We start from the raw sequence: 23,972 nt of genomic DNA, 5'->3' as shown, positions 1-23,972 counted from the left end.
GCAAAATAAATATATTTAAAAATAAAATGTATTCTTTTTCATTGAATTCTGTTCACACATTCCTAATTTTCTTTAAAATCAAACTTTTCATAAGTTGTCAAGGGGTTTTAAATATCATAAAAACACAAATGAAACCACATCTACGCTGGAGGGGTTTCCTGAATTACCAACAGTTAATACACTGGCGAACATAGTAAAACACAAATGAAACCACATCTACGCTGGAGGGGTTTCCTGAATTACCAACAGTTAATACACTGGCGAACATAGTAAAACACAAATGAAACCACATCTACGCTGGAGGGGTTTCCTGAATTACCAACAGTTAATACACTGGCGAACATAGTAAAACACAAATGAAACCACATCTACGCTGGAGGGGTTTCCTGAATAACCAACAGCTAATACACTGGCGAACATAGTCAAACATACTATGTGATAGTAAGAACATGTAGTGTTATATCTAATAACGAAATTCAGTTTGTATATAGCTGTGGTTAATAACCGTATTTTGCATATAAAGTACACTGATACTCTAGTCCGAATGAGAGTCTATTTTAGTAAGATAAGACAGACGAATCTTGCACCATAGCGGTACTGGCCAGTTTATGATAGGGCCAACTTCAAAATGGCCGGATGCAATGTGGTTGTATTCATACTATGTGTTTACGGATATGTTTCGCGTATTGATGCACAGACAAACTTGCTGCAAAATGGAGACTTTGAGAATACGAATTATGCAGGCAACTGGTACTGCCAGTCTTGCACAATGGCTCCCAGCAATGACGCCTACCACGGCTCGCACAGCGTGAAGATTTCAAATAGGTAACACTTCATATCACAACAAATACAATAGTGGGACAATTGTTTTAAATTTTGCTATAGCAAACATCGTTGTTAACTTTAAAATCTGTATTGCTCTGAAAGTGCAATGGATGCATTTGTGATCTGCAATAATTGCAACAGGCTTTGAGACAGCTGTTTCAACTGTACTTGTTTAATTAAAATGTAAGCAACTATGATAATCTATTCGAAGTTTAAACGTAAACAACAATATCGTTAATCACGACGTTCGTTTTAACATAGTATTGGACAATCGGATCAGTTTATCGATGGTTTTAACACAGTATTGGACAATCGGATCAGTTTATCGATGGTTTTAACACAGTATTGGACAATCGGATCAGTTTATCGATGGTTTTAACACAGTATTGGACAATCGGATCAGTTTATCGATGGTTTTAACACAGTATATGACAATCGGATCAGTTTATCGATGATTGGAAATTGCTGATTATTTCATAGCACGTCCCGTTTTCAAGTGTGTCTGGACATATGGCATCGTATCCACACCGCTTAGTTCATATATTCATATTCTATTTGACTAGTCTATAACTGTTGCAATAATGCATATAAATACACTGTTGTATACTTATGATGACTGTGACGTCACCGGACATTACATTACAGGTTAAAATATAAGATCAGTTGTTATCATGTGTTTCATTCCATCAGCATTTTGGAACAGTGGGCAAGAAGCGTTATCACCTTAAAGGCTATATATACATTTTTACAGGCACCAGAACTGGAATGGACTCGCCCAAAACTTGAATCTGCACGCAACGTCCATCTACACCATAACTGCCTACATCAAACTGTTGACCTCAACCAACAACGCCCAATACCAAGAAATGATCATGATGCTTAACTGCATAGACAGTTCTGGTGAAGATAAAGCAATGTATTTTACCTCGAAATAGTCATTAAGACTAGATATGATTATTTTCTATTAATTTACTTTACGTTTTAAATTAAATTACGATATTTCCATCCAAACTAGAGTAACGGTCCGCTGTAGGTGGCGGATGTGCGTTCATAGTATAACATTCCGTTATAGACGGAAGTACGTTCATAGTACGTATGTTTACTTAGTTGGTAATATACAAATTAGCAAAGCCCGGGCTCCGTGTGGATTGAGAATTTACTGTATATAAAGACCAGCGGACCCCTTCGGGATCGAGCATGCTTTTCTCTGAAGGGATCTGTTAGCCTTGTTGGTCTCGCACTTTACACTAGTGTGACTCAAAGTTCCGCACAGACAGAGAAACATTTCTTTAAATGAACCCATCGACTCTAATATTGTTGGAAGTATTCACTTCTGTCTTCCAAGAGCAGCAACACATGTAAAGTATAAACACATATTCAGTGTGAACTCATGTAAAGTGTGAACACATGTAAAGTATGTAAAGTGTGAGCACATGTAAAATGTGAACACATGTTAAGTATGTAAAGTGTGAACACATGTAAAGTGTGTTATCCTGTAAAGTGTGAACTCACGTATTTTGTGAACGCATGCAAATTGTGAACACATGTAAAGTGTGTACTCCTTATGAACACATGTAAAGTGTGTACTCCTTATGAACACATGTAAAGTGTGTACTCCTTATGAACACATGTAAAGTGTTTACTCCTTATGAACAAATGTAAAGCTTGAAGTAAACTTATTTGTGAACAAATGCAAATTGTGAACACATGTAAAGTGTGCACATATATCCAAAATGTCTGTCTGAACCTCTTACAGGAGCCCAAAAGTATATGAAGTTCGGGGAGATACACTACATGGAGAAGGGGAAGTGGTATCAAGTCGGCGGGGCTGACAAGATTCCAAGCGGTAATCCATTATTTTAGGCGTTTACGTCATATTTAAAAATCAGACGAGCTTTGTTAACTTTCCTTAAAATATATTGCGTCTACTTAACACAATGTGTCGGGATATAGGTGTATTTATTTTGCAATGCACATTGCAATGGTACACATTGTTTACACAGACTTTTTTTACAGAAGTTCATTTTCCCACCTACTGTGATGACTGATTTCGGCCATCCCATTCTCGCCTATTTGCGTGTTGGTGTTCCGCCAACACGCTAGAACGACTTAAGTAGTTGTCATATCGGAATCCTATGTTTCTTGCACTGCCGAGTTTGCACGTTGGAGTTGCGCCAACAGCATGTGATACACGTGATGACACTAATCAGTTACCACAATGTATCGAATTGTATCGTTTATAAAATATATGTTATTTATCGTAACATTTTTTAATGTTACCGTGCAGGTTACCACGGCTGTCATATGTATGTACAAACTGCGGCACCGGCCGACTATTTGGTGGACGAGGCCGAGGTCCATCTGAACCCTGTCCTTTCAAACTGGAGGAGCGATGCCAACGCCAGGATAGACACGTACAGGAAGGCTGACCTCACCGTCAGGTATATTAAAGAAGCAATATGGAATAATGTGTTCAGTCTGTATACACATTGGCACAGGACATTAAAGTTAGTTTAATATTATTGAATTAAAATATTTTGTCCGCCAACGTTTTTTCAGATAAAATACTATCATTATTATTTCCCTCGTGGAAGGCCAATTGCCTGTCAGGATAAAGGCAGAGATAGGGTCGTTTCACCGATAAGATGACGGCAATGTTCTAGCTCCAAACATACTAAAGCTGGAAATGTTCTAGCTCCAAACATACCGAAGCTGGCAATGTTCTAGCTCCAAACATACCGAAGCTGGCAATGTTCTAGCTCCAAACATACTGAAGCTGGCAATGTTCTAGCTCCAAACATACCGAAGCTGGCAATGTTCTAGCTCCAAACATACCGAAGCTGGCAATGTTCTAGCTCCAAACATACCAAAGCTGGCAATGTTCTAGCTCCAAACATACCAAAGCTGGCAATGTTCTAGCTCCAAACATACCAAAGCTGGCAATGTTCTAGCTCCAAACATACCAAAGCTGGCAATGTTCTAGCTCCAAACATACTAAAGCTGGCAATGTTCTAGCTCCAAACATACCAAAGCTGGCAATGTTCTAGCTCTAAACATACTAAAGCTGGCTGATGGTTTTGCTTCTTCAGACTCACAGGGAACAACGTGAATGCAGCGTCTGTCCAAATTGAGGTATGACGGCACTTAACACCCCCCACCTTTTGATACAAATTAAAGAACAGAACAGTTTGTTTTGAAAAAAGTGTAAAAAGGAAAATGTGGCCCAATTTCCCGAAACGTTTTGAGCTAAACAGGCTTAAGTAGCTTCTTTCACTTAGCCACTATTTATACTTAAATTTGTATTCATTAAAAAAAACCTGTTCATTATGAGTATCATAAACATAATTTCTATTTAAAGTCTAAAACTTCTAATAATAGAAAATATTACACAAATTATAGGGAAAATTATAATAGTGACATTAGCTTAATCCTGTTATAAGGGACTTGATAAGTTTTGAGAAATTAAAGCCAGGGGTGGTATTCAAAAGCCAACTTAGGTAAATCTTATGGTCATACATCATTCACTCTATCGGTCAGTTATTAATTACAAGTAATCCGAATAGCTAAGTCGATCTTAAACCCATTTAAGACATAGATTGAATACCAGCCCAGTATTATATTATAACAATTATGTAAAAATACGAACTATTTTAATGTACGTAACTCATGTAACTTGCTCTTTAATCAAAGCTGCACCCTCACAGATTGAACGTTTTGACAATTTTTTTAATTTTTGTCTTGGAACGAGCCAAGTTTTGCGAAAATGCATGGAAACCAGTTATATAAGACAGCTGATAAAAAATTAGATCACAGATTTTTATATTTAAGTTCTAAAATTGATGTTTTATGCATTGCTCTTAAACAGTTAGTAACGTCTTTAGCCATAAAACATTATTTTTTGAACGGAAATATGAAAATCTGCGATCTGATCTTTTGTCTGCAATCTTTTTTCATTGGTTTGCAGATATTTACGCAAAAAATTGCTCTTTCCAAGACACGAAATATAAAAGTTGTAAAAACGGTAAATCTGTGAGAGTGCAGCTTTAATACTGAAATGAAAGTAAAGAAAATGACATCGAATATAAATATGGTATAACACTAAAACACGTGTTTTGTCTTCAACCTTGAAAATAAGGCATTTCATAAAGAACAAAATGGGTAGTCCAAAACATCGGATAACTCGAGGTTTAAGGTCAGGCACGGTCTCGTCGAGTTATCGCAGTTTTACTGAAGTATGCACACGTATTTAACTTATGTACTTTATTCAGCTTACACAGAAGAAGATGGAGTTTAAGTTTGGTTCCGCCGTCTCAGCAACAAAAATAGTGGACAGCAGCCAGCATGCTTATCAGAATGCCTTCTACAATAACTTTGAATGGGCCGTGCTCGAAAATGCCGAGAAGTGGCGACAGATGGAGTCGACTAGAGTATGCTCAGTTCCTTTATAAGAAGGCTAAGCGATATGACAAGTTTCATTAATTACTATTACCTAAATTATTTCTTCAAAAGGTAAACTGTTTATTGGTCACTTTATCCAATGAAACTGTCGTGAAAATGCCAAACAATATTGTGTAACTTTTAAAAATGAAACTCCTAGTGGCGCATGCACTGATCTTGGTAAATGGCAAATACGAGATTGGCCTTAACATATAGTTAGAAAAAAAACAACACTTAAATATCATAGTATTAAGTATGTTATAAAAATAGGACCAAAACATCTATTTGCATTTTAACCTTTTGGGCCCTTCTTATTTATCTTCTACAAAAATATAAGTTTGTTTTTATATGTGTTCCTCTTTAAGGCGCACAATAAAAGTTCATGCAAAACAACAATAGCGGTAAGTTGGCGCTTTCTTAACTGAGGAATGTGTGGCCACGTAGCTATTAAATTAAAAAAGCATTTAAATTTAAAAAACAAAAACAGAATATGTTTGCATCAGCCTATAGATATTGTGTGCTTTAAACCTGCAAAACATCCTGTAAACCTTTGATTTGTTGACACATTCCGAAATAACCATGAATTGTATTTATCTTTTGATACAAGACACATGTTTCATATCGTCGCATTGGTGTAACTCCCTTCCCGTAAACCCTAGACATTAACATGACGGATTTTTGTAGAACGATGCAATGCTGAAATTTTGTCCAAGGATTGCATCATTAAAATAAAACAAATCTAAAATAGTTCTCACGCGTTGGAGCAGAAAATAATATAGTTTTTTATAGCTTAAGACATATTTTCATATCATTTCTGTCAAAAAAGTGATATAGAAATTAACGTCACTTACTTGTTGTTTACATCGGTTGTGACCCGTGTTGACCTATGTGAAAACCCCTTTCAAGTCACGTGATTCCTTTCCCTGGGTATCTCCCTCGTCTAACACCCCAGAGGTCCCGAGATCGACTCCTGCTGCTGAAAGTACGCAAGGACCTGTAATTAGTGCATGACGTCATCAACATATTTTTTTGAACACTGAGTATATTTATGATCTAAATATGTTTTGCCTTCAAACTTTTCAGGGTCAAATCGACTATGACCGTCCCCTACATGCAATTGACGCGCTTCGTTCACATGGGTATTATTTTCGTGTTATTTTAAGATTGTTTAAGCATAGCTTAATTAATACTTACTTTGCGAATTTGATCTTTCATTTTTAAGTTAAAGTGTTTTCAGGAAGAAGTTCAACAATAAACACTTTATTTAACCATTTTACTGCGATTTGCAACAACCAAAATATTATGAATGAAAAAATGCCTACAGCACGCTTATCCATTCTTATCACTGTGTACCAAAAACAAGATTTGAAATAACTAATACGATATGTCGAAATGTTCATAATAAAAGGAATTCCAAAATGAAGCATAGTGTCCCGTGACATATTCGTGTTATTGCTTTGTGCAGAATCAAGGTACGGTGTCACTGCGCGTTCTGGGATAAGGAGGAGTTTACTCAGGACTGGGTTAAACAGCTGCACGGGGACAGCCTCAGAACCGCCATCACCGAACGTATCCAGGGTGTCATCTCGCATACAAAAGGAAAGTGAGTTTAACTTTAAAGATCCCATTTATTGGGCATATGAAGTAAACAAACAAGACACCAGAGAGACTAGTTGTAGCGACTTGTCGCTTCACTTACGAAAATTACCGACTGTATACCTGACGTTTAAAAGAAGTTTCTCGCAAAGGTGTCTAATACAGAATACAATATTCATTGACAATAGTTCATTGAATGAGTCATAATCGAGTGATAATGATGAAAAAGAACGAGGCACCAGCTGTTCCTTACCAGTTTGGGCCATAAGCAAGACCCCTCTAGAATGTTCAGCTGGAAAATGTAGAAGAAAGCAATTAATATTGACTGTTTTCACTCAAACCTTTTATGTTCATGTATTGAGGATATCTCACACTTATTTCAGATATATCGCATGGATATCTCACATGTATAAAGGATATCTCGCATGTATATAGAATGTAACATATGTTTATAGGATATCTCACCTCACATGTAAATAGGATATCTCACATGGATATCTATCATTTATAACGGATATCGCACATGTATACTGGATATCTCACATTTATACAGGATATCTCACGTGTATATAGAATATCTCATATGTAAATAGAATATACGTATGTATGATATCTGACATGTATTTAGAATATCTCACATGTATGTAGGATATCTCACATGTATTTAGAATATCTCACATGTATGAAGGGTATCTCACATTTATTTATGATTTCTCACATGTAAATAGAATATATCGCATGTATATAGGACATCTCGCATGTATGTAGGATATCTGTCATGAATGTAAGATATTTCATATGAATGTAGGATATTTTACAAGTATGTATTATATCTCACATGTTTGTAGGATATCTCACATGTATTTAGAATATTTCACATGTATGTAAGATATCTCACATGTATGAAGGATATCTCACATGTATTTAGGATATAAAGGATATCTCATATGTAAATATAATATCTCGCATGTATAAAGGATATCTAACATGAATTTAGGATATCTCACATGTAAATAGAATCTCTCACATGTAAATAGAATCTCTCACATGTATTTAGGATATCTCTTATGTAAAAATAATATCTCATATGTAAATAGGATATCTCACATCTATATAGAATATCTCACATGTATTTAGGATATCTCATATGCAAATAGAATATCTAACATGTATATAGGATATCTCACATGTATATGTCACATGTATAAATGATATCTCACATATATAGAGGATATCTCACATGTAATAAGAATATTTCATAATTATGTATGGAGGATATCTAACATGAATATAGAATATCTCACATGTACTTAGAATATTTCACAGGTATGTAGGATATCTAACATGTTTTTAGGATATCTCATATGTAAATAGAATATCTAGCATGTATATAAGATATCTCACGTGTATAAGTTTATGTTTGATAAGATGATTTTGCTCCAAACATGTTCTGGAGTGAAACGGTGTTTTACCTTTTGTGTGTCTCTATTTCTCCAAAGCACGAAATAACCGCAAGAATCTTATTTCAATAATAATTGTTTTAAATAGATATTTAACTACTACTTATCAGCACATATCTGGATATGCGGTTACCTTAACTAACTGGTAGTGTTACACTTACCAGTGTTGCCAATGAACAGTCTACATAGAAACTACTGTGTTCATATCTTTGATGAACAAAACAGAACAGAATAGAACTTTAATATCATAGATACTATACTAAGTTGTATTATTAATAATTGAGTTACAGTAAGTATAACATATGCTTCTTTGATATATTTACAAACTTTCATAACTTCGTTCTTATCGCATGATGTCAGTTAATGATATACATTGAGCTATTGAAGGATTTTTATTTTCAAAATGCATTATAATTTTATGAAATGCAATTTATGATAGCAATAACATCGCAGAGTTAAGTTGTCGTTTCTGTGTATGTTTGTGCAGTTTCGTTTTATTAACATTGATGCAGTTAAGCAACAGTAAAACACTGGGTCTGTGTGAACGCGTGTTACATTATTTAAGTTATGCATCGTTGTCTCGTGATATCGCTCGGACAGGTGTGAGCAATGGGACGTGAATAACGAACTTCTCCACGGACATGTGTACGAGCTTCAGACAGGGGACCCCGACATCACCCACAGCATGTTCCGACAGATCCATGCCATCGACGGACACCCGAGATTGTTCCTCAATGATTACGGTGTCTTGAGCTATGCCGAATCCACGGTTGTAAGTAAGCATTTACAGCTTCAAAAAATGAAAATAATTACCAATTTAAGTATAGTAAAAATGTTCATTTACGTCACATGCTAACAAGCTGTTGTCAAACTAGCTCTGAGTATTAAAAGATCAACTTTAAATATTGATTTATAATTATAATAGTTTTGTTCATCCTCACCTGATTTGAATATATGTATTTTTTGGAATGTATTTACGATTCTATTTCATATAATGTATAACCTATGTCATACCATGTGTTTGTTTATTTATAATTCATTTGTGGATAAGAAGATGATGTATTTGTGGCTAAGAAGATGATGTACTTTGTACAAGCCTTAATAAAATACATGTATATGTTCTGTTCTGTTTTGTTCTAATTTTGATACATCAGTACGTAAAATGGGAAAAGTGATTTCCTTTGTTTCCTTTGTAAACGGTCATATTACTCGCTTTCTCATTGGGACTAATTTTTTCAGCCATGAATACATTCATGTCTCAGAGAGTTAAACCATTTTGTTCAGCTTTTTTTTATTTTTGAGTTGAAAACTGTCTTTAATATATTTACTTTAACCTACTACTTTCAAATGAGTCAAATAATAATAATACAGCAAGCTACATTTTAGTTTATTGCACAATCGGAACACTTCTGTCATTTTCCTTCGAAATTGTCTCGGATGTATGTCGGTACATAAGTACTAGTAAAATGTAAAATATTTTGATATTGTAAACCGTCCATATACATCCGAGGTTATTTTCGATGGAAAATAGCCGAGGTATTCCGAATGGTTTATTGAAATGTACGAGCATCTACTATGCCGACTATACCACAGGAGTTGGCGGACCTGGCACTGAAGTACAAAGCTGCCGGAGTACCTATTGGCGGCATAGGAGCCCAAAGTCACTTACACGGCGTAGATGTCCACGTTATCAAGGTGATAAAATACTTATTAAAGTAATATTAAAATAAGGATGGACGATAGAAAAAAATGTTTCTAAAGATAAAATACAGTTTTGTATGATAAAGACTATAACATTATAATAATATTATTCTGGCCCGGTCACTCATATTATATAGGTAGGCAAACTATATTCTTAGTTTCATTCTGTTGCCAATACTATGTTAAAGGTATTTGCCTGTCTTTGAAAGACTGATTTTCCAATATTATACATATATAAATTTAGCTGTGTGAAGTTAGCTAAACATACGACATTTGACATTGGACATTCAAGATCGAATGTCGTGCTAGCACGACATTGGACATTGGACATTCAACATCGAATGTTGTGCTGGCACGACATTGAACATTGGACATTCAAAATCAAATGTTGTGCTAGTACGACATTGGACATTCAAAATCGAATGTCGTGATAGCACGACATTGGACATTCAAAAGTAAAAGTCGTGCTAGCACGACATTGGACATTCAAAAATAAATGTCGTGCCAGCACGACATTGGAAATTGGACATTGGGATTTCAAAAATGAATGTCGTGCTAGCACGACATTGGACATTGGACATTCAAAATCGAATGTCGTGCCAGCACGACATTGGACATTGGGATTTCAAAAGTGAAAGTCGTGTTAGCACGACATTGGACATTGGACTTTCAAAAATGAATGTCGTGCCAGCACGACATTGGACATTGGCCATCGGAATTTCAAAAATGAATGTCGTGCTAGCACGACATTGGAAATTGGACATTTAAAATCGAATGTTGTGCTGCCACGACATTGGACATTGGACATTCAAAATCGAATTTTTTGCTGGCACGACATTAGACATTGGACATGCAAACGTGAAAGTCGTGCTAGCACGACATTGAACATTGGACATTCAAAAATGAATGTCGTGCCAGCACGACATTGGACATTGGACATTGGGATTTCAAAAATGAATGTCGTGCTAGCACGACATTGGACATTCAAAATCGAATGTTGTGCTGGCACGACATTGGACATTGGATATTCAAAAGTGAAAGTCGTGCTAGCACGACATTGGGCATTGGACATTCAAAATCGAATGTTGTGCTGGCACGACATTGGACATTGGACATTCAAAAGTGAAAGTCGTGCTAGCACGACAATGGACATTGGACATTCAAAAATGAATGTCGTGCCAGCACGACATTGGACATTGGAATTTCAAAAATGAATGTCGTGCTAGCACGACATTGGACATTCAACATTCAAAATCGAATGTTGTGCTGGCACGATATAGGACATTGGACATTCAAAAGTGAATGTTGTGCTGGCACGACATTGGACATTGGCCATTCAAAATCGAATTTTTTGCTGGCACGACATTAGACATTGGACATTCAAAATCGAATGTTGTGCTGGCATGACATTTGACATTGGACATTCAAAAGTGAAAGTCGTGCTAGCACGACATTGGACATTGGGCATTCAAAAATGAATGTCGTGCCAGCACGACATTGGACATTGGAATTTCAAAAATGAATGTCGTGCTAGCACGACATTGGACATTCAAAATCGAATGTTGTGCTGGCACGACATAGGACATTGGACATTCAAAAGTGAATGTTGTGCTGGCACGACATTGGACATTGGACATTCAAAATCGAATGTTGTGCTGGCATGACATTTGACATTCAAAAGTGAAAGTCGTGCTAGCACGACATTGGACATTGGGCATTCAAAAATGAATGTCGTGCCAGCACGACATTGGACATTGGACATTCAAAATCGAATGTTGTGCTGGCACGACATTGGACATTGAACATTCAAAAGTGAATGTTGTGCTGGCACGACATTGGCCATTCAAAATCGAATGTTGTGACTAATTGAGTCGATAAAAAATAAGTCGACAGGCAGTAATAGGTTACTTTATCGGCTCATTGACAATATTTCGTGTTATAATACGTAAAACCAGATAAAGTAGATGTAGGAACGATTACATTTATATTTTTTGGAATCATCAATGCATGTGTATATTTTCCATATGTCATCATATACTGTGAATATAATTATCTTCACTTCGTTTATAAATGGTACTGGATGTGTAGCAGTGGTTCGGAAACACTTAAGCTTATTAAAAGTATGCCATTTCGAAAGCATTATCACTGTTTGTCTACATATAATCGCCGACCATTCATAAGTATATTCATTTGAATCTTTCTCTGCATATGTGACATCATTTATATCTGAATCATGCTTAAGTTTCAAATATTGCTATGGAATCGTAATGACAATGCTCTCTTGGTGGTTATAAATTTATAATGGGTCATTGCTTTTAAATAATTTTAAGACAATATCTCAAAAAAATTAATTCCGAAAATTGCATGCCATCCGAATTAATTTAAAGTCGGTAGAAAACATTCATTCATAAAACATGTCATACATTAATTTGAATGTGCAACACGACTTTCATTTTTGAAAGTCCAATGTCGTGCTGGCACGACCTTCATTTATGACTGTCGAATGTCCAGCACGACTTTCAATTTTGAATGTCCAATGTCCAAAGTCGTTCCAGCACAACATTCGATTTTAAATGTCCAATGCCGTGCCAGCACAACATTCGATTTGAATCATTTTTGAAATCCCAATGTCCGATGTCTAATGTCGTGCTGGCACGACATTCATTTTTGAATGTCCAATGTCCAATGTCGTGCCAGCACGACTTTTAGTTTTGAATGTCCAATGTCCAGTGTCGTGCCAGCACAACATTCGATTTTGAATGTCCAATGTCCAATGTCGTGCTAGCACGACATTCATTTTTGAAATCCTTATGTCCATTGTCCAATGTCGTGCTAGCACGACATTCATTTTTGAATGTCCAATGTCCAATGTCGTGCCAGCACAACATTCGATTTTGAATGTCCAATGTGCAATCTCGTGCTGGCACGACTTTCACTTTTGAATGTCCAATGTCCAATGTCGTGCCAGCACAACATACGATTTTGAATGTCCAATGTCCAATGTCGTGCTAGCACGACATTCATTTTTGAAATCCCAATGTCCAGTGTACAATGTCGTGCTGGCGCGACATTCATTTTTGAATGTCCAATGTCGTGCTAGCACGACTTTCACTTTTGAATGTCCAATGTCGTGCTGGCATGACATTCGATTTTGAATGTCCAATGTCGTGTTAGCACGACATTCGATTTTGAATGTCCAATGTCAAATGTCGTGCCAGCACAACATTCATTTTTGAATGTCCAATGTCCAATGTCGTGCTAGCACGACTTTCACTTTTGAATGTCCAATGTCCAATGTCGTGCCAGCACGACATTCATTTTTGAAATCCCAATGTCCAATGTCCAATGTCGTGCTGGCTCGACCTTCATTTTTGAATGTCCAATGTCCAATGTCGTGCCAGCACGACTTTCAATTTTGAATGTCCAATGTCGAGCCAGCACAACATTCGATCTTGAATGTCCAATGTCCAATGTCGTATGTTTAGCTAACTTCACACAGCTTATAAATTTATGGGTTTTTTCAGACACGACTTGATCTGCTTGGCAAGGCAAAGTTACCAGTCATGATTACAGGTTTGCAAATTATGCTTTATAAGAATACTAATAAATACAACAAATAAGTTGAAACATTTGTGAACTTCAAACTATTCAAATTAGAAAATTGAATACAGGAGTAGTCCAGAAATGCATCTATCAATGTTTACCCCACTTGTGGGGGGAGGGGGAGATGGGACACACCCAGGAACTGCAAAAGATGTTGTCTAAGACCCATCCCTGGAACAGGAATATTTTTCCGAATCCCTGGAGGTCGAAGATCCAGGCATTATAAAAGAAAATCCTTTGAATTAAAACCGGCCGAGTGTATGTCCCGGGTAGTGGTCTCAAACCGCCTATTAGGAATCACTGTATCTATATGTCCACTCCATCGAGCAAACCATCGATAGGTGCATAACTCAATAGAACATACAGGAACCAGCTTAGAAACATTTAGTATGATAGCGTGTTATTGTAATAAGATCAACCAGCCACCATGCAGACGAACACGGAAACGTGCGGGACAACATTCAAAGACCACCTGTACTTCTACATGTTACCAGCTACTTACCACAGACTGTTATTAAAAGGTTACCGCCATGTTCTCGTAACGTGACAGGAAGGTCCTGGGACATTTTCTATTATGAATATTTTAAACGATATATTTCTCTGTGTGGAATTCAAAGTTTTAAATTATTTAAAATCTCCGAATTCTACTTATAAAATAACTTTTTACTATAATTATAACATTATATATTACTTTTTTTTATCTTAAGTGTATAGTTATTAGTCGTAATGGTTTTAACTTTGATTTTGGGAATTATGGTTTATTTCATTTTACCTTCAATTACCATCAGTCTAAATTAATTGAAATATTAATGGAATAGTTTAATAAGCTTGAAGATATTTCATTTAAACAAACTGTGTTAAAAGATAATTATAGATATAATATGCAATTACAGTATGCGGACATCTATAAATCCACAATGCATAGGTCGAACATAGTTAAGGAAATGTTGACAAAATAGTAGAATTATTATAATAGTTTTACAAAAACACGTTTTAAGGTAAATAGTTTCTTGTTTGTAAAATGCTGAAGTTTGTAGATGTATGTTTATGTGTGTAATGTGTAGATATGTGTTGATTTGTGTAATATGTAGATGTTTGTAGATGTGTGCAATGTGTAGATGTGTGTTGATGTGTGTAAGATGTGATGTTTGTAGATGTGTGTAATGTGTAGATGTTTGTAGATGTGTGTAATGAGTAGATGTTTGTAGATGTGTGCAATGTATAGATGTTTGTTGATGTGTGTAAGATGTAGATGTTTGTAGATGTGTGCAATGTGTAGATATTTGTTGATGTGTGCAATGTGTAGATGTTTGTTGATGTGTGTAAGATGTTGATGTATGATGATGTGTGTAATGTGTTGATGTTTGTTGATGTATGTAATATGAAGATGTATGTTGATGTGTGTGTGTGCGTGCGTGCGTGCGTGCGTGTGTGTGCTGTGCAGAAGTATTTTGATGTGTGCAATGTGTTGATGTTTGTTGATATTTGTACCATGTTTATGTTTGTTGAGGTGTGTAATGTTCGGATGTACGTTGATGTTTGTTATATGTAAATGTATGTAGATGTGTGTTATATGTAGATGTTTGTTAATGTGTGTAATATGTAGATGTATGTTGATGTGTATAATGTGAAGATGTGTGTTGATGTTTGTAATAGGTTAATGTTTGTTGATGTGTGTAGTGCGCAGCTGTTTGTTGATGTTTGTAAAATGTAGATGTATTTTGATGTGTGCAACGTGAAGGTATGTGTTGATGTGTGTAATATTAAATGCTTGTTGATGTCTGTACTATGTTGATGTATGTTGATGTGTGTAATGTGTAGATGTTTGTTGATGTGTGTCATATGCAGATGTTTGTTGTTGTGTGTAATATGTAAATGTTTGTCGATGTGTGTAAAATGTAAATGTTTGTTAATGTGTAATATGTAGATGTTTGTCCTTTGTTGATGTATATTGATGTGTGTGGTGTAGATGTGTGTTGATGTGTGTAATATGTAGATGCTTGTTGATGTCTGTACTATGTTGATGTATGCTGATGTGTGTAATGTGTAAAAGTGTGTTGATGTGTGTAATATGTAGATGCTTGTTGATGTCTGTACTATGTTGATGTATGTTGATGTGTGTAATGTGTAGATGTTTGTTGATGTGTGTCATATGCAGATGTTTGTTGATGTGTATAATATGTTAATGTTTGTCGTATGTGTAAAATGTAAATGTTTGTTGATGTGTGCTATATGTAGATGTTTGTTGATGTTTGTACTTTGTTGATGTATATTGCTGTGTGTAATGTGTAGATGTGTGTTGATATGTGTAATGTGTTGATGCATGTTGATGTGTGTTATGTGTAGATGCGTGTTGATGTGTGTTATATGTAGATGTTTGTTGATGTATATAATGTGTAGATGTTTGTTGATGATTGTACTATGTTGATGTATATTGATGTTTGTAATGTGTAGATGTGTGTTGATGTGTGTAATGTGTTGATGTATGTTGATATGTGTTAAGTGTAGATGTGTGTTGATGTGTGTTATATGTAGATGTTTGTTGATGTATATAATGTGTAGATGTTTGTCGATGTTTGTACTATGTTGATGTATATTGATGTGTGTAATTTGTAGATGTGTGTTGATGTGTGTAATGTGTTGATGTATGTGTATTATGTAGATGTTTGTTTATGTGTGTAATATGTTAATGTATGTGTATTATGTAGATGTTAGTAGATGTGTCCAATGTGTAGGTGTGTTTAATGCGTAGAAGTTTGTTGATGTTTATGATATGTTGTTGATTGTAATATGTAGATGTTTGTCATATGTAGATGTTTGTTATATCTTGATATTTGTCTACGCATCTCAGAACTGGGTATTAATGAGCAAGACGACGCACATCGAGCCACCCGGCTAGTGGACACATTGACTATGATGTTCAGCCACCCGTCTGTGGAAGGCGTGATATTCTGGGGCTTTTGGGATGGCCAGATCTGGGAGAAAGACGCCGTATTGTACACGGGCTCCAATGTAACGGTAAGTCAAACGCGGTTGCACTGAACTTAATTTATAAACGTAATCCAGACCGTAAAATATTCAGATAAACATATTTCGAAATCTACATTATTTGCGAAACTTTAATTTATTCAACAACCTCAGCTATGAACAAACATTTACTATATACGAAAACCTATGAACAATGATTAAACTTTTGCAATCATTAACCTTGAACAAGTAGCCAAATGCTGCGGGTCGAGCGTACGAGGAACTATTCCACACAACATGGCGTACCCACGTGACCAGCACTATCCATGGAAGCACCCCGTTCCACGTGCGAGGGTTCAAGGGCGAGTATGAGCTGAAGGTCAAACATAACGGCCATGTTCTCCAGACTGAGACTTTCACTCTCGCAGAAGCTGGCAAAACTCTTCAAATACACCTCAACGGTGTGAACGGTAAAGCCATACCCAATTCTGAGATGTCAAAGTTCGATTAAATACATCGATCCGACCTGTCAATCAAATAAATCATTATTGATAAATGAGAAAGCAGCAATTTATTCACCACTTTCCGTCCGCCATGGCTTCCCACAAACAAAGCAGCGATGACTGTATACAATAGCTTGGGGTGCGTAGTAACACTATCTAAGGGGGCGGGGCTTATCTTGCTATCTCGGCCGTTATCTTGTAATACTGGAACTAAATACATTTGCTCAATCTGTTATTTTAATGTGTTTCGTTTAATGTCATTCCAGTTTTATTTTCAGGAGGGACACCGGACATTTCCCATGTAATTATTGGTTGAAATTGAACTTATCGACTGACAGTGTGTTTTCCTTGTTTTTATTCTCAATAATACCAGTTCTTCAGAAATGAATACAAAATGAACATAAAAAATGCTACTTGTTATTATTATTATTATTATTATTATTATTATTATTGTTATTATTATTATTATTATTATTATTATTATTATTATTATTATTATTAATAATACATACATCGGAGGCTTGACGTATGTCAGAGATGACCGAGGTGTTCCGATTGACGTAAACCTTTATATTTAAACTTTGGATACTATTTGGTGCTTCTGAGAATGTATTCTACTCTCTGATGTTACTATGCTGTTGTTGGATGTAGTGAATACTGCTTGTAAAGACTGTGTCACAGAGTGTTGTCTTCCTCCTGGCCATGTGCTCTTGTTGGCACTGTGATGCTTTGCCTACCCATCAGTGGGCTCACCGTATTCCCCGTACATAAGTGTGTAAATACGAGCGGGCTTCTGTATGTACTGCAACTGAAGCAAAACAGTTTTTGCTTAAGACAAGAAATATCTTTAAAAAGAATACACAGCGACCAATTTGTAATCAAGGTATGACAAATGGGTTTTCCCCGAGTACTCCGGTTTCCCCCAAAACACAAGATCACACTCTCGCGTAACATCGTGCCAACAAGTCATTAATATAATGATGTAATAACTTGTTTCACAATCGTTGTAAAATAAATAAGTTTAATCAAACATGTGCATATTGTTTTATTTAAATATCAGGTCGAAAAAGTTTTACACAATTTTCTTACTCAATAATACTAAAGCTGCACTCTCACAGATTGAATATTTTGAGAACTTTTTTTTGTCTTGGAACAAGCAGTTTTTTGCGTTAATATCTGAAAACCAGTGATAAAACACTGAAAATAAAAGATCAGATCTCAGATCTTCATATTTCCTCTCAAAAATTGATGTTTTATGCATTTTTCTTAAACCGTTAGTAACTGTTTAAGCCATACACACTAAATTTGGAATGGAAATATGAAAATATGCGATCTGATCTTTTGTCAGCAGTCTTTTATCACTGGTTTGAAGACATTTACGCAAAAGTTTGCTTATTCCAAGACAAAAAATAAAAAAGTTTGAAAAAAAACGGTAAATCTATGAGAGTGCAGCTTAAATGACAGAGTTGTATTGTTTGCTTAACATATACGTAAGAACACTGAGAAGGAATGTGTTAATCTCTATTTGAATATCTATATATGTATAGTACCTGCCAATTTCGACCATTTCACCAGATTAAGAATGCTCACTTTATACCATTTTACCAGACAAAGGACGCTCACTTTAGACCATGTCAATAGACTAAGGACGCTCACTTAAGACCATATCACTTGACTAAGAACGCTCACTTTAGGCTATGGCACCAGACTAAGGACGCTCACTTCAGACCTGGTCACGAGACTAAGGACGCTCACTTTAGATCATGTCACCAGACTAAGGACGCTCATTTTAGACCATGTCACCAGTCTCAGGACGCTCACTTTAGATCAGGTCACCAGACTAAGGACTCTCACTTAAGACCATGACACCAGACTAAGGACGCTCACTTTAGACCATGTCGCCAGACTAAGGACGCTCACTTAAGACCATGTCACCAGACAAAGGACGCTCACTTTAGACCGTGTCAACAGACTAAGGACGCTCACTTTAGACCATGTCACCAGACTCAGGACGCTCACTTTAGATCATGTCACCAGACTCAGGACTCTCACTTTAGACCATGACACCAGACTAAGGATGCTCACTTTAGATCATGTCACCAGACTAAGGACGCTCACATTAGATCATGTCACCAGATTAAGGACGCTCACTTTAGACCATGACACCAGACTAAGGACGCTCACTTTAGACCATGACACCAGACTAAGGACGCTTACTTAAGACCATGTTACCAGACTAAGGACGCTCATTTTAGACCATGTCACCAGACTCAGGACGCTCACTTTAGACCATGTCACCAGACTAAGGACGCTCATTTTAGACCATGTCACCAGACTAAGGACGCTCACTTTAGACCATGTCACCAGACTAAGGACGCTCACTTTAGACCATGACACCAGACTAAGGACGCTCAATGTAGATCATGTCACCAGACTAAGGACGCTCATTTTAGACCATGTCACCAGACTAAGGACGCTCACTTTAGACCATGACACCAGACTAAGGACGCTCACTTCAGATCATGTCACCAGACTAAGGACGCTCATTTAAGATCATGTCACCAGACTAAGGACGCTCATTTTAGACCATGTCACCAGACTAAGGACGCTCACTTTAGACCATGTCACCAGACTAAGGACGCTCACTTTAGACCATGACACCAGACTAAGGACGCTCAATTTAGATCATGTCACCAGACTAAGGACGCTCACTTTAGACCATCACATTAGCCTAAGGATGCTCACTTTAGACCATGACACCAGACTAAGGACGTTCACTTTAGACCATGTCACCAGACTAAGGACGCTCATTTTAGACCATGACACCAGATAAAGGACGATCACTTTAGACCATGTGACCAGACTAAGGACGCTCACTTTAGACCATGACACCAGACTAAGGACGCTCACTTTAGATCATGTCACCAGACTCAGGACGCTCACTTTAGATCATGTTACCAGACTAAGGACGCTCACTTTAGATCATGTCACCAGACTAAGGACGCTCACTTTAGACCATGGCAAAGACTAAGGACGCTCACTTTAGACCATGTCACCAAACTAAGGACGCTCACTTTAGACCATGTCACCAGACTAAGGACGCTCACTTTAGACCATGACACCAGACTAAGGACGCTCACTTTAGACCATGTCACCAGACTCAGGACGCTCACTTTAGATCATGTCACCAGACTAAGGACGCTCATTTTAGACCATGACACCAGACTAAGGACGCTCACTTTAGACCATGTCACCAAACTCAGGAAGCTTACTTTAGATCATGTTACCAGACAAAGGACGCTCACTTTAGATCATGTCACCAGACTAAGGACGCTCACTTTAGACCATGTCACCAGACTAAGGACGCTCACTTTAGACCATGTCACCAGACTAAGGACGCTCACTTTGAACCATTTCACCAGATTAAGGACGCTCACTTTAGACCATTTCACCAGACTCAGGACGCTCAATTTAGATCATGTCACCAGAATAAGGACGCTCACACTTTACACCATGTCACCAGACTAAGGACGCTCATTTTTGACTATGTCACCAGACTCAGGACGCTCACTTAAGATCATGTCACCAGACTAAGGACGCTCATTTTAGACCATGTCACCAGACTAAGGACGCTCACTTTAGATCATATGACCAGACTAAGAATGCTCACTTTAGACTATGTCACCAGACTAAGGAAGCTCACTTAAGATCATGTCACCAGACTAAGGACGCTTACTTTAGATCATGTCACCAGACTTGGAAGCTCACTTCGATCATATAACGAGACTAAGGACGCTCACTTAAGATCATGTCACCAGACTAAGGACGCTCATTTTAGACCATGTCACCAGACTAAGGACGCTCACTTTAGATCATGTCACCAGACTAAGGACGCTCACTTTACATCATGTCACCAGACTAAGGACGCTCATTTTAGACCATGTCACCAGACTAAGGACGCTCATTTCAGATCATGTCACCAGACTGAGGACGCTCATTTTAGACCATGTCACCAGACTAAGGACGCTCACTTTAGACCATGTCACCAGACTAAGGACGTTCACTTTAGATCATGTCACCAGACTAAGGACGCTCATTTTAGACCATGTCACCAGACTAAGGACGCTCACTTTAGATCATGTCACCAGACTAAGGACGCTCATTTTAGACTATGTCACCAGACTAAGGACGCTCTATTTAGACCATGTCACCAGACTAAGGACGCTCATTTTAGACTATGTCACCAGACTAAGGACGCTCATTTTAGACCATGTCATCAGACTAAGGACGCTCACTTTAGACCATGTCACCAGACTAAGGACGCTCACTTTAGACCATGTCACCAGACTAAGGACGCTCACTTTAGACCATGTCACCAGACTAAGGACGCTCATTATAGACCATTTCACCAGACTAAGGACGCTCACATTTAATACAATGTCACCAGACTATGGACGCTTACTTTAGATCATGTCACGAGACTAAGGACGCTCACTTCGATCATGTCACAAGACTAAGGACGCTCATTTTAGACCATGTCACCAGACTAAGGACGCTCACTTTAGATCATGTCACCAGACTAAGGACGCTCACTTAAGACCATGTCACCAGACTAAGGACGCTCACTTTAGAACAGGTCACGAGACTAAGGACGCTCACTTAAGACCATGTCACCAGACTAAGGACGCTCATTTTAGACTATGTCACCAGACTAAGGACGCTCATTTTAGACCATGTCACCAGGCAAAGGACGCTCACTTTAGATCATATCACGAGACAAAGGACGCTTACTTTAGATCATGTTACCAGACAAAGGACGCTCACTTTAGATCAAATCACGAGACAAAGGACGCTCACTTTATACCATGTTACCAGACAAAGGACGCTCACTTTAGATCAGATCACGAGACAAAGGACGCTCACTTTAGATCATGTCACCAGACTAAGGACGCTCACTTAAGACCATGTCACCAGACAAAAGACGCTCACTTTAGACCATGTCACCAGACTAAGGACGCTCGCTTTAGACCATGTCACCAGACTAAGGACGCTCGCTTTAGACCATGTCACCAGACAAAAGACGCTCACTTCGCCAGACTATAAATAAGTTCATTTAAATATTTTTACCAGACTTAATAAGTTGGATTGTAACACTTCATCGGACTAAGTATGTTGACTTTAACCATTTTACCAGACATAATAAGGTCAATTAGGATCATTATGCCAGACTATTTTTTGACTTAGAGAAATTAACATTTTGTTTCGCTCACATACTATCGAACGAGAGCAAACAACACTCCTAGTAAAAATTGTATGGATGAAGGGAAAATACAAGCACTAAGATTGAATAAAAAATAATGCCACCATTATTTAAGTGTTATAAAAAATCTATATACATGAAATGAGTTAAAACCGAGAGATTATATCTTGGTGGAGATAACCGCCAAAAGGAGAATCCTACGCCTTGTTTCTAAACGTTAGCTTTAAACCACCGTCAATAAAACAGCCTACAGGTTTTCTATTTTGAAGATCGCACCTGCTATCTAAGTTGTCAGTGTCTGACACATGAGCACCATGGAGGTTCGCGTGCGTGGGGAAGCGAGCCAAGCCTGTACCAAACGTTGATAAACACTCTCTTACTATCGCCAATTTTCGCTTGCTTCATTTTATTGCCCAACAGAGCATTAATAGCTACCTGAACATCAGTGTTATCTGTTGAATAGGAGATAAAAACAAATTAGCATGACAATAGATTAAGTAGAAATGGCATTTCTAGAACTATGTCCAGTATTGTCTATAAATTGATTTTATTACAAGTGTTATTCTATGGAAACGTTCGAAAATAAGATGATAATGATATAATTGGTATCAATAAATGGTTATATTTGCATTCATAAAATCGGCAGCCGGCAAAGTTATTTAGATCTAAGACCTTCTTGCGTCCATAACATCATATTTTTTTTAAAGAAACATCGAATTTGTTTAACGAAAATAATTTGTGATAATGATTTTTAAAAGTTTATTTTATTAATTAAAAACGATTTCTCGCCTTATGAAAATGAAATAGTTTTGTTATGGATTTTACAGAACAGGCAAGGAGAAAACGGTAGGAATTAATAGTAAAATATAAGCAAAACTTAAATGCAATAAACCTTTAAAGCATCACTGATAGGTTTTGTTTAATCATATTGTATTGTTTTGTTTTGTAAACATCAAGACATACAAATTATAGGTACACATATAAACAAATCACTCCAATCACACAAATCCCAGGCGTCATGGTGCCGATGTCGTATATATTTAAAATTAAACGTAAATAGAAAAAGAAGTGTAATTTTGAAATTCATAATTGTTTTGTTTAAGCGTTAAGGAAATCTGGGTTGCTATAATGAAAATACAGATAGAATACATATTTGAACTAATATATACCAGGCAAATTACATTGTGTTTGATGGCGACAAACGAAAAAAACACTTAGTTGCTTGTGTATACTATAGGGCATTCAGCAAAAAAAGTGTTTTGTTTTCAACCTGTTATATATTTTTATTATATAAAATAATAGTTTGGATGTACTTAAAGGATAAACTATGGGTGTGCTTCGTAAAAGCAGGCGTGCATAATGTTTTTTTATGGTTATATTAAAAACATGTTATGGAGTCCACAGTCAGGATCAACTTATTTTTATTTAAGATTAAGATTCAATAAGATCTGTCGATGCAAATGCTTGTGAGCTATAATGTGCAAAGAGCCGCGTTGTACTTACAGGAGGATCGGCAATGTCACTAAGATAAAAACAATCAAAAAAATCCGAAGCCTTATAGGAGGGACAAGATAAGGCAGGTCTTGACTGGGTCCTTATAATTTACTACTTCTAATTGTC

General features: G+C 36.9%; 1 protein-coding gene across 1 annotated transcript; it reads left to right on the top strand.

The window, feature by feature from the left end:
* The first annotated feature begins 580 nt into the window (after positions 1-580).
* Positions 581-17,502, top strand: LOC128243917 (anti-sigma-I factor RsgI6-like). The gene is made up of 14 exons (XM_052961928.1): positions 581-825; positions 1,577-1,725; positions 2,582-2,671; positions 3,113-3,266; positions 3,915-3,957; positions 5,094-5,252; positions 6,346-6,401; positions 6,728-6,865; positions 8,919-9,090; positions 9,912-10,013; positions 13,544-13,592; positions 16,474-16,640; positions 16,843-17,059; positions 17,371-17,502. The coding sequence occupies exons 1-14, from the start codon at positions 629-631 to the stop codon at positions 17,406-17,408; spliced, it is 1,731 nt and encodes a 576-aa protein (XP_052817888.1). The 5' UTR covers positions 581-628; the 3' UTR covers positions 17,409-17,502.
* Positions 17,503-23,972: the final 6,470 nt, after the last annotated feature.

The sequence above is a fragment of the Mya arenaria genome, chromosome 8 (assembly GCF_026914265.1).
Source record: "Mya arenaria isolate MELC-2E11 chromosome 8, ASM2691426v1".
Lineage (NCBI taxonomy): Eukaryota > Metazoa > Mollusca > Bivalvia > Myida > Myidae > Mya > Mya arenaria.
Note: the sequence above shows the minus strand (reverse complement) of the source record. Positions and strands in the feature narration are given on the sequence as shown.

Bases quoted from the DNA above. Each gene is read 5' to 3' on its own strand.
- LOC128243917 (XM_052961928.1), top strand. From the start codon at position 629: ATGGCCGGATGCAATGTGGTTGTATTCATACTATGTGTTTACGGATAT. The intron at 826-1,576 runs GTAACACTTCAT...ACATTTTTACAG, and splicing joins AGCGTGAAGATTTCAAATAG to GCACCAGAACTGGAATGGAC. The intron at 5,253-6,345 runs GTATGCTCAGTT...CAAACTTTTCAG, and splicing joins GACAGATGGAGTCGACTAGA to GGTCAAATCGACTATGACCG.